The sequence below is a fragment of the Amphimedon queenslandica genome, unplaced genomic scaffold (genome assembly GCF_000090795.2).
Source record: "Amphimedon queenslandica unplaced genomic scaffold, v1.1 AMPQUscaffold_13011, whole genome shotgun sequence".
Taxonomy (NCBI): Eukaryota; Metazoa; Porifera; class Demospongiae; order Haplosclerida; family Niphatidae; genus Amphimedon; species Amphimedon queenslandica.
Window position 1 is genome coordinate 19,330 of NW_003546753.1, and position 21,641 is coordinate 40,970.

Here is a 21,641-nt window from a genome sequence, read left to right on the forward strand (position 1 = left end):
TAATAAACTAAGAATAATTATTATTAAAATTACTTACAGTAATGATACAAAAATAAAGGAAAAATAAATGCAAAATGAGTATAACAATGAACCAAACACAACCATTTTAATTATTATAGTGCATCAAAAAATGTCAATTGTCCATGGAGTCATCGTACAATGGATTATGAGCAGAAACCAGCATATGCCCTGGAGACAATGGAGGCGTGGCCACCACAGGGGGAGGAGAGATTGGAACAGGGAATGACGTGACAGGGGTAACCAGAGGAGCAGACGGGGTCGTATACGGAGGTGAAGTAGGAGTACAAGTCGTAGACCTCGGTGGGATTGGAGGTGGAGCATCATCGTCATCCTCAATGTCGAACTTGACTTTAACGCATCTCTTTGCTTTTATCGGGGTTTTAGTAATAGGGGGCAGTGGTGGGGGGCGTGGCTTGGCAGGTTTAGCAGTGGTAGGTCTTGTAGGAGCAGACTGGGCAGCTGGAATAGTTTGAGAGGAAGTAGATTGAGGCTTGGCCGGTATAGATTGGGTAGCTTGAAGAGGTGCAGCAGCTCTTGGCTGAGGAGTGAAAGATTGGCTTGGTTGTGGCTGGGTAGGCTTTGCAGGTTTTTTAATAGGAAAATCTTCATTTTCAGCGCCTTTCTGTTGAACGTTGCAGTTCTTGTCTCCTTTTTTCTTTTGATCTAGCTCAGAGACATTGTTGAGCTGTCTCGTTGGAAGATTGGAGAGTGGCGGAAGAGACGATGGAATGTTATTCAACTTCTGTTCAGGAAAATAATTAAGGATAGAGTGAATATTTTATCACTTACGTTGGAACCAAAAGAATTCTTTACTATTTTTGTGCTAACTCCATTAACTTCACTCATCCTTTTGCTATCATAAAAAAGGAACAGATAATAATGAGCAGCTAGCACATCAGTTTATCATAATTTTTGAGTTATGAACATTATGAGCCCATCGTTTTTTAATGGCTTCAAAATCACCCCCAATTTTATTAATTTTTTTGATACACATTGATGTACTTATGCTGTGTAGAAAGTTTGAGTTGATTCTGACTTCAATTTTTCAAGTTATGGGAATTTTAAGAAATCACCAAAATCCAAAAAATACCCAAGGCTATAGCCTATGGTTTAAAAAAAATGCCTCCAAAATCACCCCCAATTTTTATGACATTTTTTGATACATATTGATGTACTTATGCTGTGTAGAAAGTTTGAGTTGATTCCAACTTCAATTTTTCAAGCTACGGCCATTTTAAGAAAATGTCAAAATTTTGAAAAATACCCAAGGCTATAGCCCATGGTTTTTTCAAAAAAAATGCCTCCAAAATAACCCCCGATTTTTATAAAATTTTTTGATACACATTGATGTACTTATGCTGTGTAGAAAGTTTGAGCTGATTCCAACTTCAATTTTCCAAGTTACGGCCATTTTAAGAAAATGTCAAAATTTTGAAAAATACCCAAGGCTATAGCCCATGGTTTAAAAAAAAAATGCCTCCAAAATAAGCCCCAATTTTTATAAAAATTTTTGATACACATTGATGTACTTATGCTGTGTAGAAAGTTTGAGCTGATTCCGACTTTAATTTTTCAAGTTACGGCCATTTTAAGAAAATGTCAAAAAATTTTAAAAAATACCCAAGGCTATAGCCCATGGTTTTGTCCAAAAAATGGCTCCGAAATCACCCCCAATTTTTATGACATTTTTTGATACATATTGATGTACTTATGCTGTGTAGAAAGTTTGAGCTGATTCCGACTTCAATTTTCCAAGTTACGGCCATTTTAAGAAAATGTCAAAATTTTAAAAAATACCCAAGGCTATAGCCCATGGTTTTTCCAAAAAATGACTCCAAATCACCCCCCATTTTTATGAAATTTTTTGATACACATTGATGTACTTATGCTGTGTAGAAAGTTTGAGCTGTTTCCGACAAATATTTTTCGAGTTACAATCATTTTCTAAAAACAATTTCATACTATCTAGAAAGTTTGAGTTGTTTCTGACAAAATTTTTTTGCATTATGGCAATCTATAATAATGCATCATTATACAGCCAACTGAATGAAACACACACACACACAAACGCACAATACAATGTCATGAAAAGCATTGCACTCACTATTTGCAGTATAGTACTATTATTACTACAATAGTGATCACAACTGCAATGAAAAGTAGAATAATTAACAAAAGAATAACCAATTCTCCAGTAGTAAAACCACCAGAAGTATCGCCCCTAATAAAAAGAGCAAAATAAAGTGCAAGCAATGAGTTAATGTAGCTAACGATAGGCTGATCGTAGGCCCTTGATAAGTTGGAGTAGCTGAAGAGACTGGGCTAGAGCTGTGAATAGAAGTCATGGTTGATGAAGGAACAGCACTACTGGATGTTGCATCAGGTATAAAATGTACTACAATGGAAAAATTCAACATTATAACCAAGAAAGAGAAATATATTTCTCTCTTTCTGTTAGCAGTACATCACTGCATTAAAGATGAATATGTATTAGTATTGAGTATTAACTTACTTTCTTCAGTGCATGCAGTGCCATTGAGCGAATCAGGACAGACACATTGATAATATCTTGATGATAATGATAGACACATGTGATCACAATCACTACCAGTACAAGAACTATGACCTACAAACATTAGCCCACAATTAAATGCATTATTTGGACATTAATAGAAATATATAAATGCATGCAACTATGCATGTCATGTGTGTATTTTGTTTTATTTTTTTCAATAATTACAATGGAATTATTGAGTCTTTACTTTGTACATAAGAAGAATTGACAATGTGGAGGTTGATAGCATTTCCAGACCCTCTATTAGTATACACTGTGATACTCCTCCCAGTCTTAACATCAGTCTGCAGTACCTGCCCATCATTAATGGTAAACAGCAGATTATTATGAACTGCAATATCAGTGGAGCCATGATCCAGTACTGTCACTGGATGTACATCTGGATCAATCAGTGAGAGCATTTGAATGGTCTCAGTGTCGATCCAATAGAGGCCCTGATTACTGAGGTGTAGTTTCACTGGATGATAGCTCTCATTGCTGAATAAAGTGGAGACCATTGAGCCATTAACATCAGATTGCATGATATAGTTTAGGCCAGTATCATCACTAGCAACCCAATACAACTTCCTAGTATATTTAAAAATAAAATACAAATCATCTATGAGCTAATGGTAATAATATTTACAACAATAACTTTTTTACATTTACATTGTACATGTACATGTATATGTACATACCTTCTCATAGAATCAACAGTAATGCTTGATATGACATAATCCCCTTCACTGCTCACCAGCACCTTATGATGCTTTATATTGGATACTTCAATATTATTATTATTAATATAATACAGGTTCCCGGTACTCTTATCCAAGCTTATATCTCCCCCATCTCCTCTTCTGTTGTAAATCCTAACATTAGTTCCATTAGCATCAGACATGTACACTACTCCATTGGTGGATTCACTCCAGTAGAGTCTACTGTTATAATGAGCAATGTCATGAATACGATGAGTCTTGTTTTCCATTAGACTGACATCCACAAAGTCGTTAGTGTCCAGTGAAATACGTCTGATTGTTGAGGTAGTTGATAACAGTAAGTACACTGAAGGGACTGTGTGTGTGCATAATAAAAAAAATTTTTAATTTAGTAGTATATTGTATGTAGCAGGTACTAAGTAGTTGCATCCTGTTCTTAATTTCTTATATCAAACACTACTTAGATATTACGTGAACATTGATTACCAACAGATAAAGCATAACTATAGTTTCACACAGAAGTACATGTACACCGTATGTAGTACAGCTACAGTGTACAGTGTAGATGCTGTATTTGTAGCAGTGACTCACCATTAGGGCAGTATGATCCAACAGGTACAATACCAGTGGGGCACGCACACTGATAACCTCCTGACTTAGGCAAACAAATGTTTTCACATTTCTTCTCTGCACAGTGGTGATCATAAGCACCTAAAAATTTAGAAAAAATTCAACTAAAAATTTCTCATTGGAAAGTATAAGGATTAATAACAAGAAATAGATAAATAATAAAATAATAATAATAATAATAATAATAATTACCTCTGCGATCGTAGGCACTCTTTCTCTTGATAGCCATGCTGTTAAAGCCCTCAATATTACGTGCAACGGTGAAAGAGACAAAATTATTAACTGTCGCATGCTTATCCACTCTATACAATACACCAGAATCTCTATTCATCCAGTACAAATAGTCATCATCCACAACAATAGACTTTGGATCGGTGACCATCCTGCCAAGCTCTCTCTTATGACTGCCATCAAGATTAAAAGAGTATATTCTATCCGCTATAACGTCAGCCACATAAAGTTTGCTATCATCGTCTATAGCTATGGACGACGGTTGAGTGACATCGGTCGAACGGATGATGGGTGTTGGAGCCGTACCATCCATATTGGCACGATAGACATTCTCAAGTGAAGCCATGGGCATTGCCCAGAACATGTACTGGTGCTTCATATCAAGAACTATAGACGAGACTTCACTCACTATAGATCCACTCAGTAATACTTTTCTCTGGAGCCCGTCTAACGTGGACACTTCGATCCTTCTTGTATTAGCTTCTGCCCAGTAGAGCATGCGACCAATCCAATCAATGGCGAGGGCTGTTGGACGCTCGCTAATGGAGGAAATGATGACTTTGATGACACCACCGCTGTTCTTGTAAATGTTGCTCCCGTCGACCCAGTAAGTATCGTTAGTTTGTATATCAACTGCTATTGAGTGAGGGTTGATGGGTTGGTATGATGGAGTGGGTGTGGTCACGTACACGCCGGATTGAGTATCCAATGAGATTCGTCCGAGGCTTCCTTCACTTGCTATAACAATGTAATCGTCTATAGCTATTAAAATAATAATAATAATAAATATATATTTTTCTATTGCTTACATTCTGCACAGTTCTTTTTATCTTGTTGTAACAGGTAACCAGTTGGACATAAACAAGAAGCAATGAGATCCTCACCAGCTGAACTGATCCCCACACACATGTGACTGCAACCACCATTAGCAATCAAACAAGGATGGGTATCTTTAGAGAGAGAGAGAGAGAGAGAGAGAGGGAGGGAGGCAGAGAGAGAAAGAGAAAGAGAGAGAGAGAGAGAGAGAGAGAGAGAGAGAGAGTGAGTGAGTGAGAGAAAGAGAGGAGAAAAAGAAAAAGAGAGAGGAGGGGAAAGGAAAAGTATGAGAGAGGTGAGGGAGGAGGAGACAAATACAAATAAAAGTTAACTATTAGAATCAAATTACCAGGTATTCTCCTGTTATTATGATAAATGGAGATGCTTCTCAGTTGCTCTTTGTTGGCAAGGAACACTCCATGAGTGTATGGAGGCTCCTTCTCTACCCATCTTATAGCATCTCCAATCTTTTCCGTCCAATACAACTTATTACCATAATGGTCCAGCCCACTTGTGGATGAGAGGAGTCCAAAGTTGTCATATAAAATCTCATGATCGCTAATAAAATGAAAATAGAGGTGATTATCTTGGTTAAAGAGGTTGCAATTTTGTCAATTTTGTTGATTTCCTTATGCTATAGAAAATTTGAGCTGCTTTTGACAAATATTTTTCGAGTAAAGAGCATTTAAAAATGAACCAATTTTTAAAAAGCAAAGGCTACAACCCATGGTTTTTCCATGAATACATGTATAACTTTATTAATGTCAGCAACGATAAAACATGTTGCTGGCTGATTTTTGCTTGAATTACATTCTTGGTGAGCACTAGCATTTGCTTTTAAAATTAAAATTTACCTTTTATTTAAAAGAATTGATTCAAGTCTTAAGTTCTTAGAGTCCACCCAGTAGACCCGGTCGCCATCAACTGTCAGTGAGTCTGGTGAACCGTATATCTGGTCTGGGGTCACTCCTGACTCGTACAGTATATCATTATCACTTCCATCCAAGTTAGCTCTCATTATGAATAAACGTTTGCCATTTTTGACTCCATAAATCAAATATCTATCAAATAGTAATAATAATAATAATAATAATAATCACTCTTTCTCTATAAGTATATCATAATATTTTCTTTCTAACTTTAATTCTACCTAACCTACTTGTGTCATTTAAAATTCTATTTATTTATTTATTTATTTATAATAATAATAATAATAAAATTAATGATAGATTAAAGCTTCTCCACATACATGTACGTGCATGTATTGCAAATAGAATTTATAATAGGCAGCTTTGTGGTTATACATAATCTACAAGGAGCTTTGTTGGTTAAAATATAATAGTCTATTATTTTCCTAACAAAAGTTTCATGTGCATTTTAACAAAGTTGCATAGTGTATGGAAATATAGAGTTTACCCTTTCAAGGGTTGCACAACAATGTCTGTCAGGGTCCCTTCATCTAATGTAATCACGGCAGTTTTTAGGCTACCATCCAACTCTGACACATATATGTGCGATAGGATCCCATCAGTCCAGTATATTTTCTTTGAGCACCAATCAATGGCTATCCCAACTGGTAGGGATACGTCCTTATCCACCAGTACAGTAGGGGTACCACCCTATAATGAATGAATGAATGGATGAATAATTATTAGTAGAACATGAAATGCATGTACGTAGTAAACAGAATCACAAAAAGACAATTATTGGATATTGTGTACTAATACTGTGGGCTCTGATTTAAGCTCTGATGTCATTCATTCACATGCTAAGTGATGCTTCTTAATGTTGAGCCCCCCAACTTTTGAATCATTCCTACGCCTATGCAAGTCATAGTAAGTCAGTCTTTAACCAAAGGCTGGACCCAACAGCTTCAAACTTAATAATAATGATACACACAATATTGCATATACTACAGATTAGAAGCACTTCCAGTACAAATTAGATCTACAAGGGCCTGTCAAATCATGTTAAATCTACCAGCAACAAGTACTACTCTGGGTATTTTCTCACAGATGTATGGTTCACATAGAGTATAGTAATAAACAATACATCAAATAGGCAGGGGATACTCTGCTGTTATCTCACCGATAATGATAGCGAATTGATTGTTCCTAGAGAAGAGTCAGCATAATAGACAGTGTTATTGTCCCAATCAGTTGATATGATGTTCGATTTGGAGCCATCATCATCATCATCACCATCATAGTATATTGGTATCTGGAGATCATAGCGATCCTCTGTTTCCAAAGAGACAGTGTGTAGCTCCTCATTTACAGAGAACAGTATAAACAACTGAGGCCCTAAAACAAACAAAATAAATAAATAAGTAAATAAATAAATAATTTATTTCTTACTTGAACATGAAATCCCATCATCTTCAACACTAGACGATGGAGGACAGTAACAAGAGCCAGTCTCATTATTGCTACCAACAATACAGAGGTGTTGGCACCTCTTGATGCTGCATTGGTTAGGGCTGCCATCTTGGACTCCTCTTGGTTGTCTCAATGGGTGGACCAATGCGAGGTCAGTCGGCATGTATATCGATTGTAGGACGGTCTCAAACTGTTTTCCGGTTCCTTTGTTGGCAGAGTAAATGGTACCATCACTTCTCTCAGTCCAATAAACCTAACAATAATAAATATATGTCATATTGATGTACTAATCTTTAATATGTAAGAACAAGTACCATAAATTAACCCAAACACCAAAAATACTAACAATATATACTGTAAATATATGTATACATGTGAATGATTGTGTATACTGTTTCCTTTCTCTCTTACTTTATTTTCAAATACAGTTAGTCCGGATGGGTTGCTTATATTAGCACTATACAGTGTATCCCTCCCACTCCCATCAGTGTGGCATTTACCAATAGTCTTACTGGCCACATCGATCCAATACAGTGTCCCTGTTGGGTAGTCTATGGTTAGTTTAACTGGCCAGTACACATGATCCGTGGCAGATAAGAACAGAGCTTTGTCTGTCCCGTCTAGAGAAGCCTTAAAAATTTGCTGTCTGTCTATCCAAAACATTAACCTAAGCAAGAGGAGAACAAAATAGAACTGATAAACAAACACACACACACACACGACACTGAAAGATTCTGTTTCAGACCCATTGCAAAAATTCTCAAACCCCTCACCCCGGCCCCATACCAAGTATTGCTAACCTGTTCAGTGGGTCTATTACTATGTCTCTTGGTGAATGCAAGCCAGAGAATATTATAGCTCTCTTTTCTCCATTAAGATTTGATACTTCAATTCTCTTTAAGACGCTATCGGTCCAATAGACTAGGCCATGTATCCAATCAATTGCTAAACTCTCTATAATATAATAATAATAGTTATTATTATTATTATTATTATTATTACATTTTTATATTTACCTGGTCTAGATATTCCATAATTAACAATTTCTCTAATATCGCTTCCATTCAAATGAGCTCTCATTATGACCTTCCTCACAATATCAGTCCAATATACATACTCATATCTACATAAGAGGGCCACATACAGTGCTATATACTGTGAGTGATTGAGACTCTTAACATACTTGTAATGATAGTCAAGACTGGCTGCATTTCTTAACTCTTGTACCAATATGTCAGAATAGCTTCCAGAGACTGTGTCATTAACCTTTTGAATATCAAACCAGTTAGTGAATAATAGATAGGGAGGAGGGCCTATAGAGAAATGAGAGAGAGAGAGAGTTGTTTACAATATTCTACTCCACATCAATACGTCCTCATTGGTTACCATTAGCAGTGCAGCCATATACTTCAGAGTGTGTATAACCAACATCACAGGAACAATAAAAGCTCCCAAGAGTATTAGTGCAATAGTGTGTACATATATGAGGATTCTCTTGGCACTCATTGATATCTGATTTAAAAGATAGTGTTTATTAAATTAGCGGTTACTCTCTCTCACCCTCTATTTCGCTCTCTCACCCTCTCTCTCTTTCTCTCGCCCTCTCTCTCTTTCTCTCGCCCTCCCTCTCTTTCTCTCTCTCCCCTCTCTCTCTCACCATCTCTCACTCTTTCTCCCTCCCTCCCTCTCTCTTACCATAACATGTTGACATGTCCGTACTGTTAAGAGCATAACCATCACGACAAGAGCAGTACCTGTAATGCACAGTATCATGACAGAAATGATCACAGCCTCCATTATCAGTTGAATTGCACTCATTGGTATTTGTAGAAACTCCAGCTAAAAGAAACAGGTAATAATAATAATATCATATAATGTTATTATTATTATTATTATTATTATATTAAGTTGTTTGATAACTTCTTACGACATTCATTTTCATCGGATCCATCGGCACACTGCTCAATATCATCACAGAGAGAGAAGTCGGGGATACACTGCAGCCCATCAAGGCAAGGGAACTCATTAGTATCACATGTAACTCTCTCTTTCTTGGTATTAGCTACAAACCACAATTACATTAAAAAATATAATGGCTTCTCTCTTCCCTTTTCTCCCTCTCTCTCTCTTCCCCCTCCTCTCTCTCTCTCTCTCTCTTCCCCTACTCTCTCTCTCTCCCCCCTCTCTCTCCCTCCCTCTCTCTCTCTTCCCCCTACTCTCTCTCTCTCCTTTCTTTCTCTTCACTTACGACATAAGAATTCATCAGATCCATCTGCACAGTCCACATTCCCATTACACGTTTCATTTAATCTAATGCAGGATCCACTTATACACATGAACTGATCTGGGCCACATCTCGAGTCTACACAGAGTCACAAATACATGTAAGTAGAAGTAGAAATCGTGCATGCATGATACATGTACAATAATGTGTTATTTATAATGGATAATGCATAACTTACTACAGTTCATTTCATCACGATTATCGATGCAATCGTACACTCCATCACAAACATGAGTACGCTCCAAACACTGCTCAGGACATGTGAAGAACTTGTCTTTACAATTTAATACATCTAAAACAAACAGAAATTATAGGAGTGACTGTTAAACTTTTTTAAAAGTTGCTTCTTCAAAATTGCAAAAAGTAATAGTAACAAAAGTGAGTGTGGGTCATAAAACACTCACAGCAAATAGTTTCATCCTCATCATCTCCATCAGGGCAGTCATTAAACCCATCACACAAGCCATTACCATCAATACACCTACCGGAGCTACAGTTGAACATACCAATACCACAAAGGTTTGAATATGTGCCTAATAAAAATAAAGTAATTTTGAGAGAGAGAGAGGGGGGGAAGGGGAGGAGGAAGAAGCGAAATTAAAAGATGGAGGGAGGAAGAAGGGAAGACTAACCATCACAGTTGGCTTCATCAGCTCCACCTGAACAATCAATTTCTCTGTCACACAGCCAGTTACGTGATAAACATTGACCTGTCTTGGGGCACTGCCACTGTGTCTCACTATCACACGAACCACCTACACAATTAATTATACAAAAGATAATTATTATGCATGTAATACTTATATATAATATATAAGTATTCCTTTGGTGTTTACGATGCACTAAAAATAATATATTTTAATAGTACTAATTACAGTAATTGATACATGCATACATTGTATGGTTTTACTAATAAGGTAAGGACTACTAGAGGGCTTGTTAGTGAGACACAAACATCATGAAGAGCCTACCCAGTACACCAACAGTATGGTATAGTACATTACTGCTTATTGCTAGTATTAGTATTATAGTCAATATATGGCATAAAATGATTAACACTGACCACACAATTCTTCATCACTATTATCACCGCAGTCATTTCTACCATCACATCTCATTACTGCTGATATACACTTCCCAGTATTGCTGCACTGATAATCACAGCCTAATAAAAAAAGTAAACGGCATTAATAGAATTTTGTATTATTCTTATTCAATGATACCTTTGTTGCAGTTTTGTTCATCAGAGCCATCACTGCAGTGAGATATACCATCGCATTGAAATGCTAAATTAATGCATTTATTATCAACAGAGCACATCATCTCGTGTGATCCACACATTAGTCCACTTCCTGTGAAATATCAAAGCAAAATAATATAACATCATCATCTTATGAATATCAGCATCAATAATAATAAAGCAATGGATTTAACATGAAAAATGTAATGGGGACTCACAAAATTGAGCATGAGCTTAAAATTACATATAAATGCAATATACTAAAGTTTGGTGTCCATGTTTTTATTTTAAAGGCTGGGATGGATAATAATAATAATACTATATAGTAGTTTTTAATAATGAAAGCATGCAATCAAAACAGGTTAGTAACACCTGCGAGAATCACGTACAAGACAGTAATGTACAAGCTACAAGCTACCGTCAAGAAAGCGAGGAGAGTTAAAATGGATGCCCTATCTTACCACAGTCACTCTCGTCGGATCCGCTAGGACAATCGTTGTAGCCATCGCAGACATAATCCTTGGGTATCGGCCTCAGATCGGTAGGGCAGTAAAAATACTCCAATCCTAATTATAAATAATAACATGGATTATAGAACGTCTTCTTACCATTAGCTGTGCAAAGCCATGAAAGCAAGCAAAGGAGAGAAAGGACAAGAACACGAGACATGCTGGTTTCTTCTTGCTTGCCCGCAAGAGAACTGATTAATTTATTCATGTAATAAAGTTTTATAGGTTCATTACTAGTTAATAAAAAGTTATTAAAATCTATATACTATTATAATACTGTTAACAATAAAATCTCCAGAGTCCCAGACCAGCTGAAGGAGTGATTAGGTAGCAAAATAATGTCTCTTGAGTTAAAATCATACAGACGTTACGTCGTCATCATTTTCCAGAGGCTGGACTTCAGCCTCAAACTGGACGGCACTTCCGCAAACATTCAATAAACATTGTCCCTATAATAATAATAATAATAATACAAATAATGGAAATAATAACATAAATAATAGTAATAAAAATTACTTGATTTTTATGCGGGTTTTCTATAATCACACATTGCCTTATTTGGTAGTTCATTAATGCCTGACCGCCAGATGCAATGACTTGTGCTGATGCTAAATTATGCGCTTCACATATAAACGACTCAAGAAATGATCCCATGCCTCCATGCTGTATAAAACAAAGCAGTTAAATAATTATTACACGCATGGAACAGGCTGCACCTCTTTCATTGATGTTGTTTCTCTTATTAAAAACAAGTTGATGGTTCCAAGATGCTTAGGGCACTGGTAGCCTTTAATACTGTTTTGAGGACTTAGAATGAACACGTCCTACATAGTATAAAGCAATGACACAGTTGTCTCATTCATTTAATATTACTTTGGTTGACTTCTTATGACAATCTGTTCCATTATTAGCTTTCGACACATAGCAAATTAATGTAATCTAACAAGCAATGATGATAATGCTAACTTTAATTTTTATCGTCATACATGCATGTACCTGAATCTCATCATCCTCAGGAAGATCAACTTCAAATGAGACATTACTGATAATACAAGGATGCATCTGTCTCACTCTAAATAACAAACTCTGAGAGAGAAAGAGAAAATACGACAATGCAGTAAGGTTGCAGATACTAACCTGTAACAATCTACTAAATATAGTGCTGCACTGTTGATCTTGTGACTGTCCTTTTCCATCAAGGAAGTTTCTTGAAACTATTGTAATGAATTCACTGTTCTCCACTGAGCTTGTATAGCCAGGCACAGATGACAATGTGCTCATTACAAAGCCTAAAAGCAAAACATGCAAGCACCATACCATTAGGATGATGAACCTGATGGGATGAAGCAATCTGAAAATATTTCATGTAAATCTTCTTCCTTCAGTAGGGCCTCATCAATCTATCAATAGCTAGCATTAGTTTTTTATACGTTTTCATAATACTTCAACTGATGTATTGGTTGGATCCCTCATACTATCATCATTCAATTCAGTAGGAGATGAAGATGATACTGACAAAGCTGCCTGATCAACCTAACTTAATTGTAACACAGCATTAAAATAAAATGATCACTAACGACTGATTTCTCAAGATTATATTTCTTTCTATTCTCTTCCTGTAGTTTAGATAACCTCATCATTACATCATTAGAAGGTCCAGTAGCTTCCTGCTTTATTATAATATTAACACATCAATTCAGTACTCATCAGTACTTGTGATTGAAGCACAAAGTTAGTTGGTGAAGGTAATGGTTCAAGATATGCTCCAGTACCAGTCTATAGTGCAATAGAACTCAGTTATCATTGAGCTTATTAGTCACATACTGCTACTCCTATGATTGATGTGTCACCAATAATGACTGATAGCTTTAATCCAAATATGCTGTTCATTCCTTTGAGCTTTAGTTTGACTAGCAATCGACTGTGGAGACTGTACTCAAAAAACGGGAGCATCTATCAATACACATACATGCTAGCATAAAAATAACTTCAGTTTAATAAATTACATACAGAGCTGACATTGGAGGCATTTTCCTCTCCTTTACCGCGTCTTTTAGGCATGCAGACACGAGCTTGAAGAATACTGCACTCTCCTCTGACAAGATGTCCTACATTTGATGGTATTTCAGTAGTAGAGAGCAAGACTGATGGCACAACTTTTGACCTACAATAAAAGTGAAATAATTATAGTCAAGGAGAATCATACCTGCATAAACTGCAAGGAGTCAATTGTATCTTGAATGGACACTTGCTTGCAGCATAAGGAACATGGCAACCTCTGCACTGTGCAGGCTCATCTCTGTGAAATAAAAAAAAGAAATAAAAAATTTAACGTGGGTGGTTGATGTATATGGGCGTGGTTAAGTCTAGTACGTGGGTGTTGGGTAAAAATGGCTCGTTTGGTTTTTCTTGCTGCGTTGGCTGTTCTTCTACCAGTAGCTGTCTTTGGAGCGCAATGTGCACAAAGCGAAGAGTCTATGTGCGTCTTTACATGCAACGGAACAATGTTCAACCTGACAGACGTTTTCAAATACCCGTAAGTCTAGAAATCATAGCCAGAAACATTGTGAAAGCCGTTTTGTAAATACAGAGTGACAATAGCTGATGACTCGAGGGGCTACAATTATGAATGGAACCCCTGTGAGTATCAAGCATGTAAGGATGAAATTGAGCCAGGAGAAGACTGTGCTGTAAGTTAAGTATGATGATAAAATTAAACTAAAACTTAGATCTATGAAATATTTTGCATGTAGATTTGTCAGAAAGCTGATCGCTATTACAATTGTGGTCACATACAACAAGCAGTATTCCTCATGCAGCAGTATACTCCTTTTATGTGGAAGATACAGTATCTCTGGGGAACAGACTGGCGGTTAGCACCAGCGCTTCATTCACAATTACATTTACTGTATTAACACACAATAGAATGACAGAGTTTACATTCCTTGTTGATAAAAACCGAGACATTCCAACTGTTACTTTCACCGGTGAAGACCCATATCTACAATACGTAAGATAAACTGCTTTACATTAATATATAGAAACTTCTTTTTCAAACATAGAACTTTTTTGTAACTGGAAAATGTATTGGACAGCCGTATTGCAACTATGGTATGCCTGACCCATTTAAAACAGCTTCTGGAAAAGGACTTAAACCAAGTCCAACACCTGATCTCTAAAACTATAAAAAGACAAAAGACTGAGCTGAAATATTGTTTTGTAATTAATTAATTGCTATTGCAGAATCTGTGAAGGTGTGGCTGCTCAAATGGGTGTGGTCAATGCAAACATGATGACCTTTGCAGCTCTATTCCTGCTAGCAATCTCTATTTGTCTTTCCAGTGCAGAGCAATGCCTTCCAAAGACAGGCAACCCTTGCAAATTTGATTGCAATGGAACTGAATTTGACATTTCACATGTCTTTGACTACCCGTAAGTGTAGAAGTTGCTCCCCACAGGCAGCATAAAATTATGTTTGCTTCCTTTATACATATAGATATAACATAGACAATAACTTTATGTGGTGTCCTTGTAAAGGTTGCATTTGTGAATATAGCAAAGGACCAAAAGCAGCTGTTAGTTACTGCCTCACTATGTTAATACTGTACTCTCTGTGCTGCATTCTCTAGGTCTGTCAGTCAGGAAGCAACGCTGGTCAACTTCAAGATCCAGTCTTTATATTGGAAAGAACAGATCCATACCTCTTCACTATTGAATATACATCAGGACTATCTTATAGGTAATTCAGTGCTAATAATATTACAGCTACTATATGAGCTCTCTCTCTCTCTCCTTCAGAATATCCATTTTCACATTCATTGTGAGTGAAGACTATCCAAAGCCAAACATAGTCTTTGCAGGAGGAAGCAATCCCATATTGCAATATGTGAGCAGCTAACTTTAATATCCTAGTTAATTATTATTATTTTATTAGAATTTTCAAGTGACAGGGAAATGCCTAGGGCAGCCAGACTGCAAAACTAAAGGACCCAATCCATTCCACTAGCCACACTAAAATTTTTTTTGCTATTTCCAATTTCCACACTTTTTCTTTTTATTTTCTGTACTAAATGCAAGGATGATGCTGGTAAAAATGTGAAAATTCATGTGAATTAATTAATAATTGTGCAGAATGTGAAGGTGTGGCTGCTCAAATGGGTGTGGTCCAAGGAAAAAACATGACCCTTGCAGTAGTTGCTCTATTCTTGCTGGCAAACCTGCTCTGTCTTTCCAGTGCAGAGCAATGCCACCCTAAAGCAACCAACCCTTGCAGGTTTGATTGCAATGGAACTGAATTTGACATTTCTCAAATCTTTGACTACCCGTAAGTACAAAATAAAAAAAAAACTATGGTTGCTGCCTTTAATGTATAATCAGGGTTTCCCACAAAGCATGCTAAGTGAGCTAAACAGCAATAGTACATGGCTTTTGGAGCAACTTAAAAATTTTTTATATAAAATTTAAATTTGATCGAAATCAAGCTCAAAGTTGAAACACAACATAAGAGCATGTATATATATATAATATATGTATCAGGAAAAAATATAAAATGGAGAATTCTATCCTGGTAATTTTTGTCAAAAGACTTCGTGCTATAGTGCAGTCTTTTGGCCTATTTTTGAGCAAATTGACAATCCACTGACAAGAAGCTGCATGAGCATTATACCACTAAATTTTCTGTGGGAAACCCCGTGTCTAATAAAGAGGCAACTAGCATAATACTATGTCCCATTGCATTGCATAGATACACCATTGATGAGGAGTATAAATGGTGTCCTTGCAAAGGCTGCATTTGTTCAGAAAACGGTGGAGGAGTGGGACCACTAGCAGCTGTTAGTTACAGTCTCACTAATACTACACTATGTGTCGCACACTCTAGGTCTGCCAGTCAAGAGACTATGCAGTTAGCTGTGGTCAATTTCACAATCCGGTCTTCATATTGGAGAGAACAGATCCATACATGTTCACCATTGAGTATACATCAGGGACAACATGGAGGTATTGCTACAGCTACTAGAATCATTTACTAGTCTTCTCCCTCAGGATATCAATGTTCAGATTCATGGTCACTGAAGAGCATCCAAAGCCAAATGTAATCTTCACAGGAGAAGTGCCCAATTTGCAATATGTGAGCTTCTAGCATTGTTAATATCCTATCACTTCATTAATTTACAGAATTTTCAAGTTAATGGAAAATGCTTGGGGCAGCCAGACTGCAAAGCTAAAGGACCCAATCCATTCCACTAGACAATTATAAACTTTTTGCTGGTTTTGTATACTTTCCGTTTATTTTCTGTAAACTACAAAAGCGAGGGTGTGGCTGATAAAAATGATGTTGCAGCTAGTTTTGGCTCTTCTCTTCCTACTAGACCTCTCTGTTGCTGAACAGTGCAAAGTAGACTTGAAAACCTCTTGCATAGCAACATGCAGCAACGACACTACAATAGATATAAGCAGTCTATTTGAATATCCGTAAGTTCAACATTACCATAACTGATGATAACTCAAAATTATTTTCACACTACTTTGTTGCGTAGCCTCAATATTAGTAGCTATTATTCATATTTGTGGAGTCCGTGCAGCCCCATTACTTGCAGGCAAGGTGATCCATACAACATTGCTGTAAGTAATTTAAAGGCTACATCTACAATAGATCAAATATCTACTTGATCATTAGGTGTGTCAAAAAGCTGATCAGTATTATAACTGTGGTGAATACAGAGACCCAGTGTATATATTGCAGCAAAGAGATCCATTCATGTTTCGCATTGAATATCCAAATGGAGATGACTGGAGGTGAGTCACTATATCACTATTACTATTACTATTCTACGTATTCATGAACCTAATATTGTATTGTAAAATTTCATATTACATGCCTCGATATTGGGGTGTTTATATTCTTTTGTGTAGGATATCAATATTCACTTTTACTGTCACTGAAGAAGAGCCTCAAACAAAAATAACATTTCTAACGGAAGACCCAGGACTCCAATATGTAAGTGATCATATATAGATATATATCTACAATTAATCTTTTTGTTCGTAGAATTTTCAAGTGACTGGTAAATGTATTGGACAGCCTCGTTGCAAATAATAATACTGACTATTGATGAACTTACTATTGATAAACTTACTATTGATAAACTATTGCGTGTGTTTGTGTTTGATTTGTGCAACTTACCCTCCTGTGTTTGTATCATCTAACTCCTCTCCTCCACTTTTGCTTAAATCTATTAATAAAATAATTTAAATTCAAAATTATACAAAACTATGATATGCATCACCTTTTAACTTAGTATCTACTAATGAGGTGACAACTGCAGCAGTACCTGTGCCTGACAGTATGCACAAATCATCACTAAAAATGAAAAATAAAATAAAAAGCTCAATTTCTACCAACATCCCTTATACCATATACTAGTGGTTTCAGTATAGCCTAACACTGCATTACACGACATTGATCTGCAGTGAGATCTTATCTCGGTTCTGATCTCATTCCACCACAGATCTCTTGTCTCAGGCTCGTTGATATCGTCAAGTAGTTTGACTGATCTGGCACACACTATACCAGACAAACCGGTTACGAAACCAGCTGGAAAGACACTTAAAGTATAGAATGGGAACTATAAAGAAAAGAAGGAAAATAAAGAAGAGGAACGGATATAATATGCACTCACAGATAATTGAGTCATAAAATGGCCGCCCCCACTACCAGTTGATGTACCAAGCAACAGAGTATTATCAAACACTATTAATATAAATAAAATAATGATAATAGTAATAATAATGATGACCATTAGTATCATAGTAACCTCCTCTGTTTGGAGATGAAGGTGCTCCATCAGATTCTGATGACGACACACGAGCAATGTGTTGCGTTCTTACAGGATTAGCCGATTCCGGAGACACGCCCACTACACCAGCTCCAGCCCCTCCCCCTCCTCCCTGTAACTCAACACTGGTATCAAACTCGTCTATTAACCTGATAAAATAATGGCCTCACTATAATACAACATCCTCCTTACAAATAGGTCAAAATTATTATTGTATAGCATGAAAATTTTATGAAACATACTTGTGCACATACATGTACTCCAAAAATTTAAACAATTGCAGATTTTTTTGTCATTTTGAAGCAACACATGCATAATGTTAATGAACTAAAACTATATACATGGAACTACCTATCAGTTGGGAACTGTAAGCTCTCGCTGTGCTGAAAAGGCGAAGTAGGGAAAGAGTGATGAGAGGCTGACGTCACACTGACACAAGTGCCAATGCCTCTAACAACTATACCAGATTCACCTTCTAAGTCAAACGATTGAGTATAGCTACAAAAGAATAAATAATTATTAATTGTGTAAATGTATAAACTTTATTTGCTAACCCAATGATGGCATTGCCTTCCATGTCTAATGCCTTCCTGCCAATCTTCCTCTGTAGCTCACCTAAAAAACAAAATATTTGTGAAATAAACTGTTCCCTCCACAGCTATAATACATGTATATGTCCACCTGATAATTTTAAGAATGTTCTTTGTCTTGATTCGTTTGAAGCACGAGGTGGTCGTATTTTATCAATCCACTAGATCACAAGAGAGTCACGTGATATTGAAGTCACATGATGACATACCTGATGCTCTGGATCAACGTTAAATAATAATTCCTCAACAAAACCGTGAACTGAGACAATGTCATAATCTTCTGGTATTGATTGACCTATCATGAATTATTATTTATTATGCCATTATTTATTTATTGTCATTCCTATACCTGAAAATAGTAAGACTTCGCTTGAGGAGCGTTTATTCTTGTGTTCATCTTTAATTAGTTCAACTGACACTTTAATGTGTATCTCACCTCGTATCCCTAAACACATAAACACATGATCATTTTAACTGAATGAACAAGAAACAGTAAAATCATACAAAATCTAGAATTAGCTCAAACTTTCTCCACAACAAAGTATATGTATATTATGTATCAGAAAAAAAATTATAAAATAAATAATTCTCTCCTAGTCATTTTTGGCAAAATTTGGCTGATGAGTGATGACCCTGTACTATAGTATAGTCGGTTCAAGTTGAGTTGCCCAAGTACCACCCCTTATAACTTTTTAATCACTAATGCTAGCAACCTGAAATTTAGTATACTTGCAAAACGGGTTCTTCCGAAAATCTGTACCAATTTTTGAGTCTCTAGGTACTCTGGAAGGTTCTGAATGGGTTCTTCCGCTCTAGTTCAAAGGGAGCCGCCATGATGAATCATTACGTGTAGGCTACATCACACTCGTGAATATTATTTGCATTTCATTACTATTAATGTTTTTTTATTTATAAAATAAAAGCAAACAGATAAGGTCCTCTAGAGAAGCTGGTATTCAACTAGCAGACCTTGCTACTGGAAACATACTGCTACATCTGTCTACAGCCTTCTTGGTTCTAGTTATTCTTCATCATCCTCAATCTAGGTTGATATCTTCCGTATCCGAGGTCTTTGTCAACTTTATAACAGAAAAAGGTCCAGCCAGTGATAATTAAAGGTAGTAGTATCCAAAGCAAGGATAAAACAGATGACAAAGAGTCTTAAAGGTGAAGAAACACTCAATAAAAGAGCTTGCTTGCACTGTACCACCATTTTTGGGTGTGGCTAATAGTGACGTTTTGATGATGCAAAAATTGATTTACTTCCTGTGACAACTCAACTTGAACCGACTATATAGGGACTTTAGCCGGATTTTGGAGAAACTTTTAAAATTCGTAAAAAATCCAATTTTGATCAGAATCAGTTCAAACTTGCTACACAACATAAGAACATGTATGTGTATCAGAAAAAATTATAAAAATGGAGAATTCTCTCCTAGTCATTTTTGGCAAAATTTGGCTAATGACCCTGTACTATAGTACAGGGACTTTGGCCGGATTTTAGAGTAACTTTAAAAATTCGTTAAAAAATCCGATTTTGATCACAATCAGCTCAAACTTGCTACACAACATAAAAACATGTATATGCATCAGAAAAATTTATAAAAATAGAGAATTCTCTCCTAGTCATTTTTGGCAAAATTTGGCCACAGACCCTGTACTATAGTACAGGGACTTTGGCCGGATTTTTAAGCAACTTATAAATTTTTAATTTTGATTAGAAGTAGCTCAAAATTTATACACAACATTAAGTCATGTATATGTATGAGAAAAATAACAAAATGGAAGTACATTTACATATGTGACCATAATTGAGAAAAGGTACCTTATGGCGGATTCTTAAATTCATCATTATAATGAAAAAATATCAACCTGTGAGTGCTCTGTTGATCAACCATTGTTTCTAAAAGTTACATAGTAACTTTTTGCATCCTCTGGAGTAATTTTATGATAAATGGAGCTCAGGAAGTTGAATTTTTTAGGCTATAAAGACCAATTTCCCTATCCGCCATAAGGTACACATACCTTTTGTCAATTATGGTCACATATGACCATTTTATAAAACACCCTGTATTATAGCACTCTTTGATTAATTGCATACCATGTAGCGTATCATATATTGGAAACCATCCATCAAGTGATTGAATCGAATTAAATAAAGAAGCTAATAATAAATACACCTAATCAGATAAATAAATAAATAAATAATAATCAATGTGCATGAAATAAATCAAATCTTCTTACCCGTCCAATGGCATCAGATGCACTGTACTGATCATAATCCATAACTCTAAATAAATAAATAAATAATAATAATACATAATAATAATAATATCATTATTAATATTATTATATTACTTAAATGTCAATGGTTCTTCCTGCAATTCTTCTTCTCCAACCTGTAGTGGGTGTGGCTGTATAATTAAGTGGGTGTGGTTAGCTTTGTATCTTACGTTAAATTTAAACCAGGGAGAGTCCCAGACAGGGTTGAGCGTCTTCTTACATATATCAGTCCTTTGCATGCTCTGACCCATTCTTATCTATTAGTATTATTATTATTATTATTATTATCATTACCATTATTAATTATTATTTCTATTAATATCATTATTTTAATGTATTTTATTCTTACTTCAACAAAAGCATCAGTCAATTCACTACTCCTGTCCATTACTGGAAGGTCACGAGCTGAAATCACTTTAACTGAGACAATTGCAGGCATTTTAAAATATTTTTTGTTTTTTCCAATTTTCCCCTACTCTTGTTAAATGTGTGGTCAAAGGGTTAAATATTCTCATTTCCGTATACCTAGTCTATTTGGTAATACTAAAGT

General features: G+C 36.0%; 4 protein-coding genes across 5 annotated transcripts; 2 read left to right on the forward strand and 2 right to left on the reverse strand.

Annotated features, from left to right (window-relative positions):
* Window positions 1-3: 3 nt before the first annotated feature.
* Window positions 4-11,719, reverse strand: LOC100636801 (low-density lipoprotein receptor-related protein 4-like). The gene is made up of 30 exons (XM_020001897.1): window positions 11,482-11,719; window positions 11,335-11,439; window positions 10,857-10,985; window positions 10,697-10,798; window positions 10,266-10,388; window positions 10,038-10,166; window positions 9,812-9,925; window positions 9,598-9,711; window positions 9,277-9,411; window positions 9,045-9,188; window positions 8,736-8,861; window positions 8,533-8,662; window positions 8,366-8,472; window positions 8,150-8,303; window positions 7,761-8,016; window positions 7,329-7,602; window positions 7,060-7,274; window positions 6,388-6,590; window positions 5,826-6,032; window positions 5,321-5,529; window positions 4,965-5,105; window positions 4,117-4,917; window positions 3,886-4,005; window positions 3,274-3,649; window positions 2,784-3,163; window positions 2,534-2,647; window positions 2,293-2,416; window positions 2,126-2,242; window positions 811-874; window positions 4-763 (listed from the first exon to the last, which is right to left on the reverse strand). Exons 1-30 carry the CDS (start codon window positions 11,588-11,590, stop codon window positions 134-136), a joined length of 5,952 nt encoding a protein of 1,983 aa, XP_019857456.1. The 5' UTR covers window positions 11,591-11,719; the 3' UTR covers window positions 4-133.
* A 2,015-nt stretch (window positions 11,720-13,734) lies between these two features.
* On the forward strand, window positions 13,735-15,490 carry LOC109585778 (uncharacterized). The gene is made up of 9 exons (XM_020001901.1): window positions 13,735-13,918; window positions 13,973-14,072; window positions 14,136-14,254; window positions 14,308-14,392; window positions 14,445-14,814; window positions 14,879-14,957; window positions 15,012-15,121; window positions 15,181-15,268; window positions 15,317-15,490. Exons 1-5 carry the CDS (start codon window positions 13,773-13,775, stop codon window positions 14,559-14,561), a joined length of 567 nt encoding a protein of 188 aa, XP_019857460.1. The 5' UTR covers window positions 13,735-13,772; the 3' UTR covers window positions 14,562-14,814; window positions 14,879-14,957; window positions 15,012-15,121; window positions 15,181-15,268; window positions 15,317-15,490.
* A 33-nt stretch (window positions 15,491-15,523) lies between these two features.
* LOC109585779 (uncharacterized) lies at window positions 15,524-17,537 on the forward strand. 2 transcript variants are annotated; one of them, XM_020001903.1, is made up of 9 exons: window positions 15,524-15,706; window positions 16,127-16,214; window positions 16,262-16,380; window positions 16,426-16,510; window positions 16,558-16,854; window positions 16,920-17,004; window positions 17,060-17,178; window positions 17,296-17,380; window positions 17,432-17,537. In XM_020001903.1, exons 5-9 carry the CDS (start codon window positions 16,712-16,714, stop codon window positions 17,477-17,479), a joined length of 480 nt encoding a protein of 159 aa, XP_019857462.1. In that variant the 5' UTR covers window positions 15,524-15,706; window positions 16,127-16,214; window positions 16,262-16,380; window positions 16,426-16,510; window positions 16,558-16,711; the 3' UTR covers window positions 17,480-17,537. The 2 variants fall into 2 exon arrangements, with proteins under 2 accessions (XP_019857462.1, XP_019857461.1); XM_020001902.1 differs by lacking the exons at window positions 16,920-17,004; window positions 17,060-17,178; window positions 17,296-17,380; window positions 17,432-17,537 and having other exon boundaries at window positions 15,527-15,706; window positions 16,558-16,695.
* LOC109585777 (C2 domain-containing protein 5-like) lies at window positions 17,486-21,594 on the reverse strand. Its single transcript, XM_020001900.1, has 15 exons — window positions 21,441-21,594; window positions 21,262-21,348; window positions 21,167-21,207; window positions 21,053-21,098; window positions 20,910-20,988; window positions 19,158-19,253; window positions 19,018-19,103; window positions 18,900-18,969; window positions 18,773-18,833; window positions 18,570-18,716; window positions 18,198-18,367; window positions 18,063-18,133; window positions 17,797-18,008; window positions 17,670-17,743; window positions 17,486-17,615 (listed from the first exon to the last, which is right to left on the reverse strand). The coding sequence occupies exons 1-15, from the start codon at window positions 21,528-21,530 to the stop codon at window positions 17,563-17,565; spliced, it is 1,383 nt and encodes a 460-aa protein (XP_019857459.1). The 5' UTR covers window positions 21,531-21,594; the 3' UTR covers window positions 17,486-17,562.
* Between the last annotated feature and the right edge of the window lie 47 nt (window positions 21,595-21,641).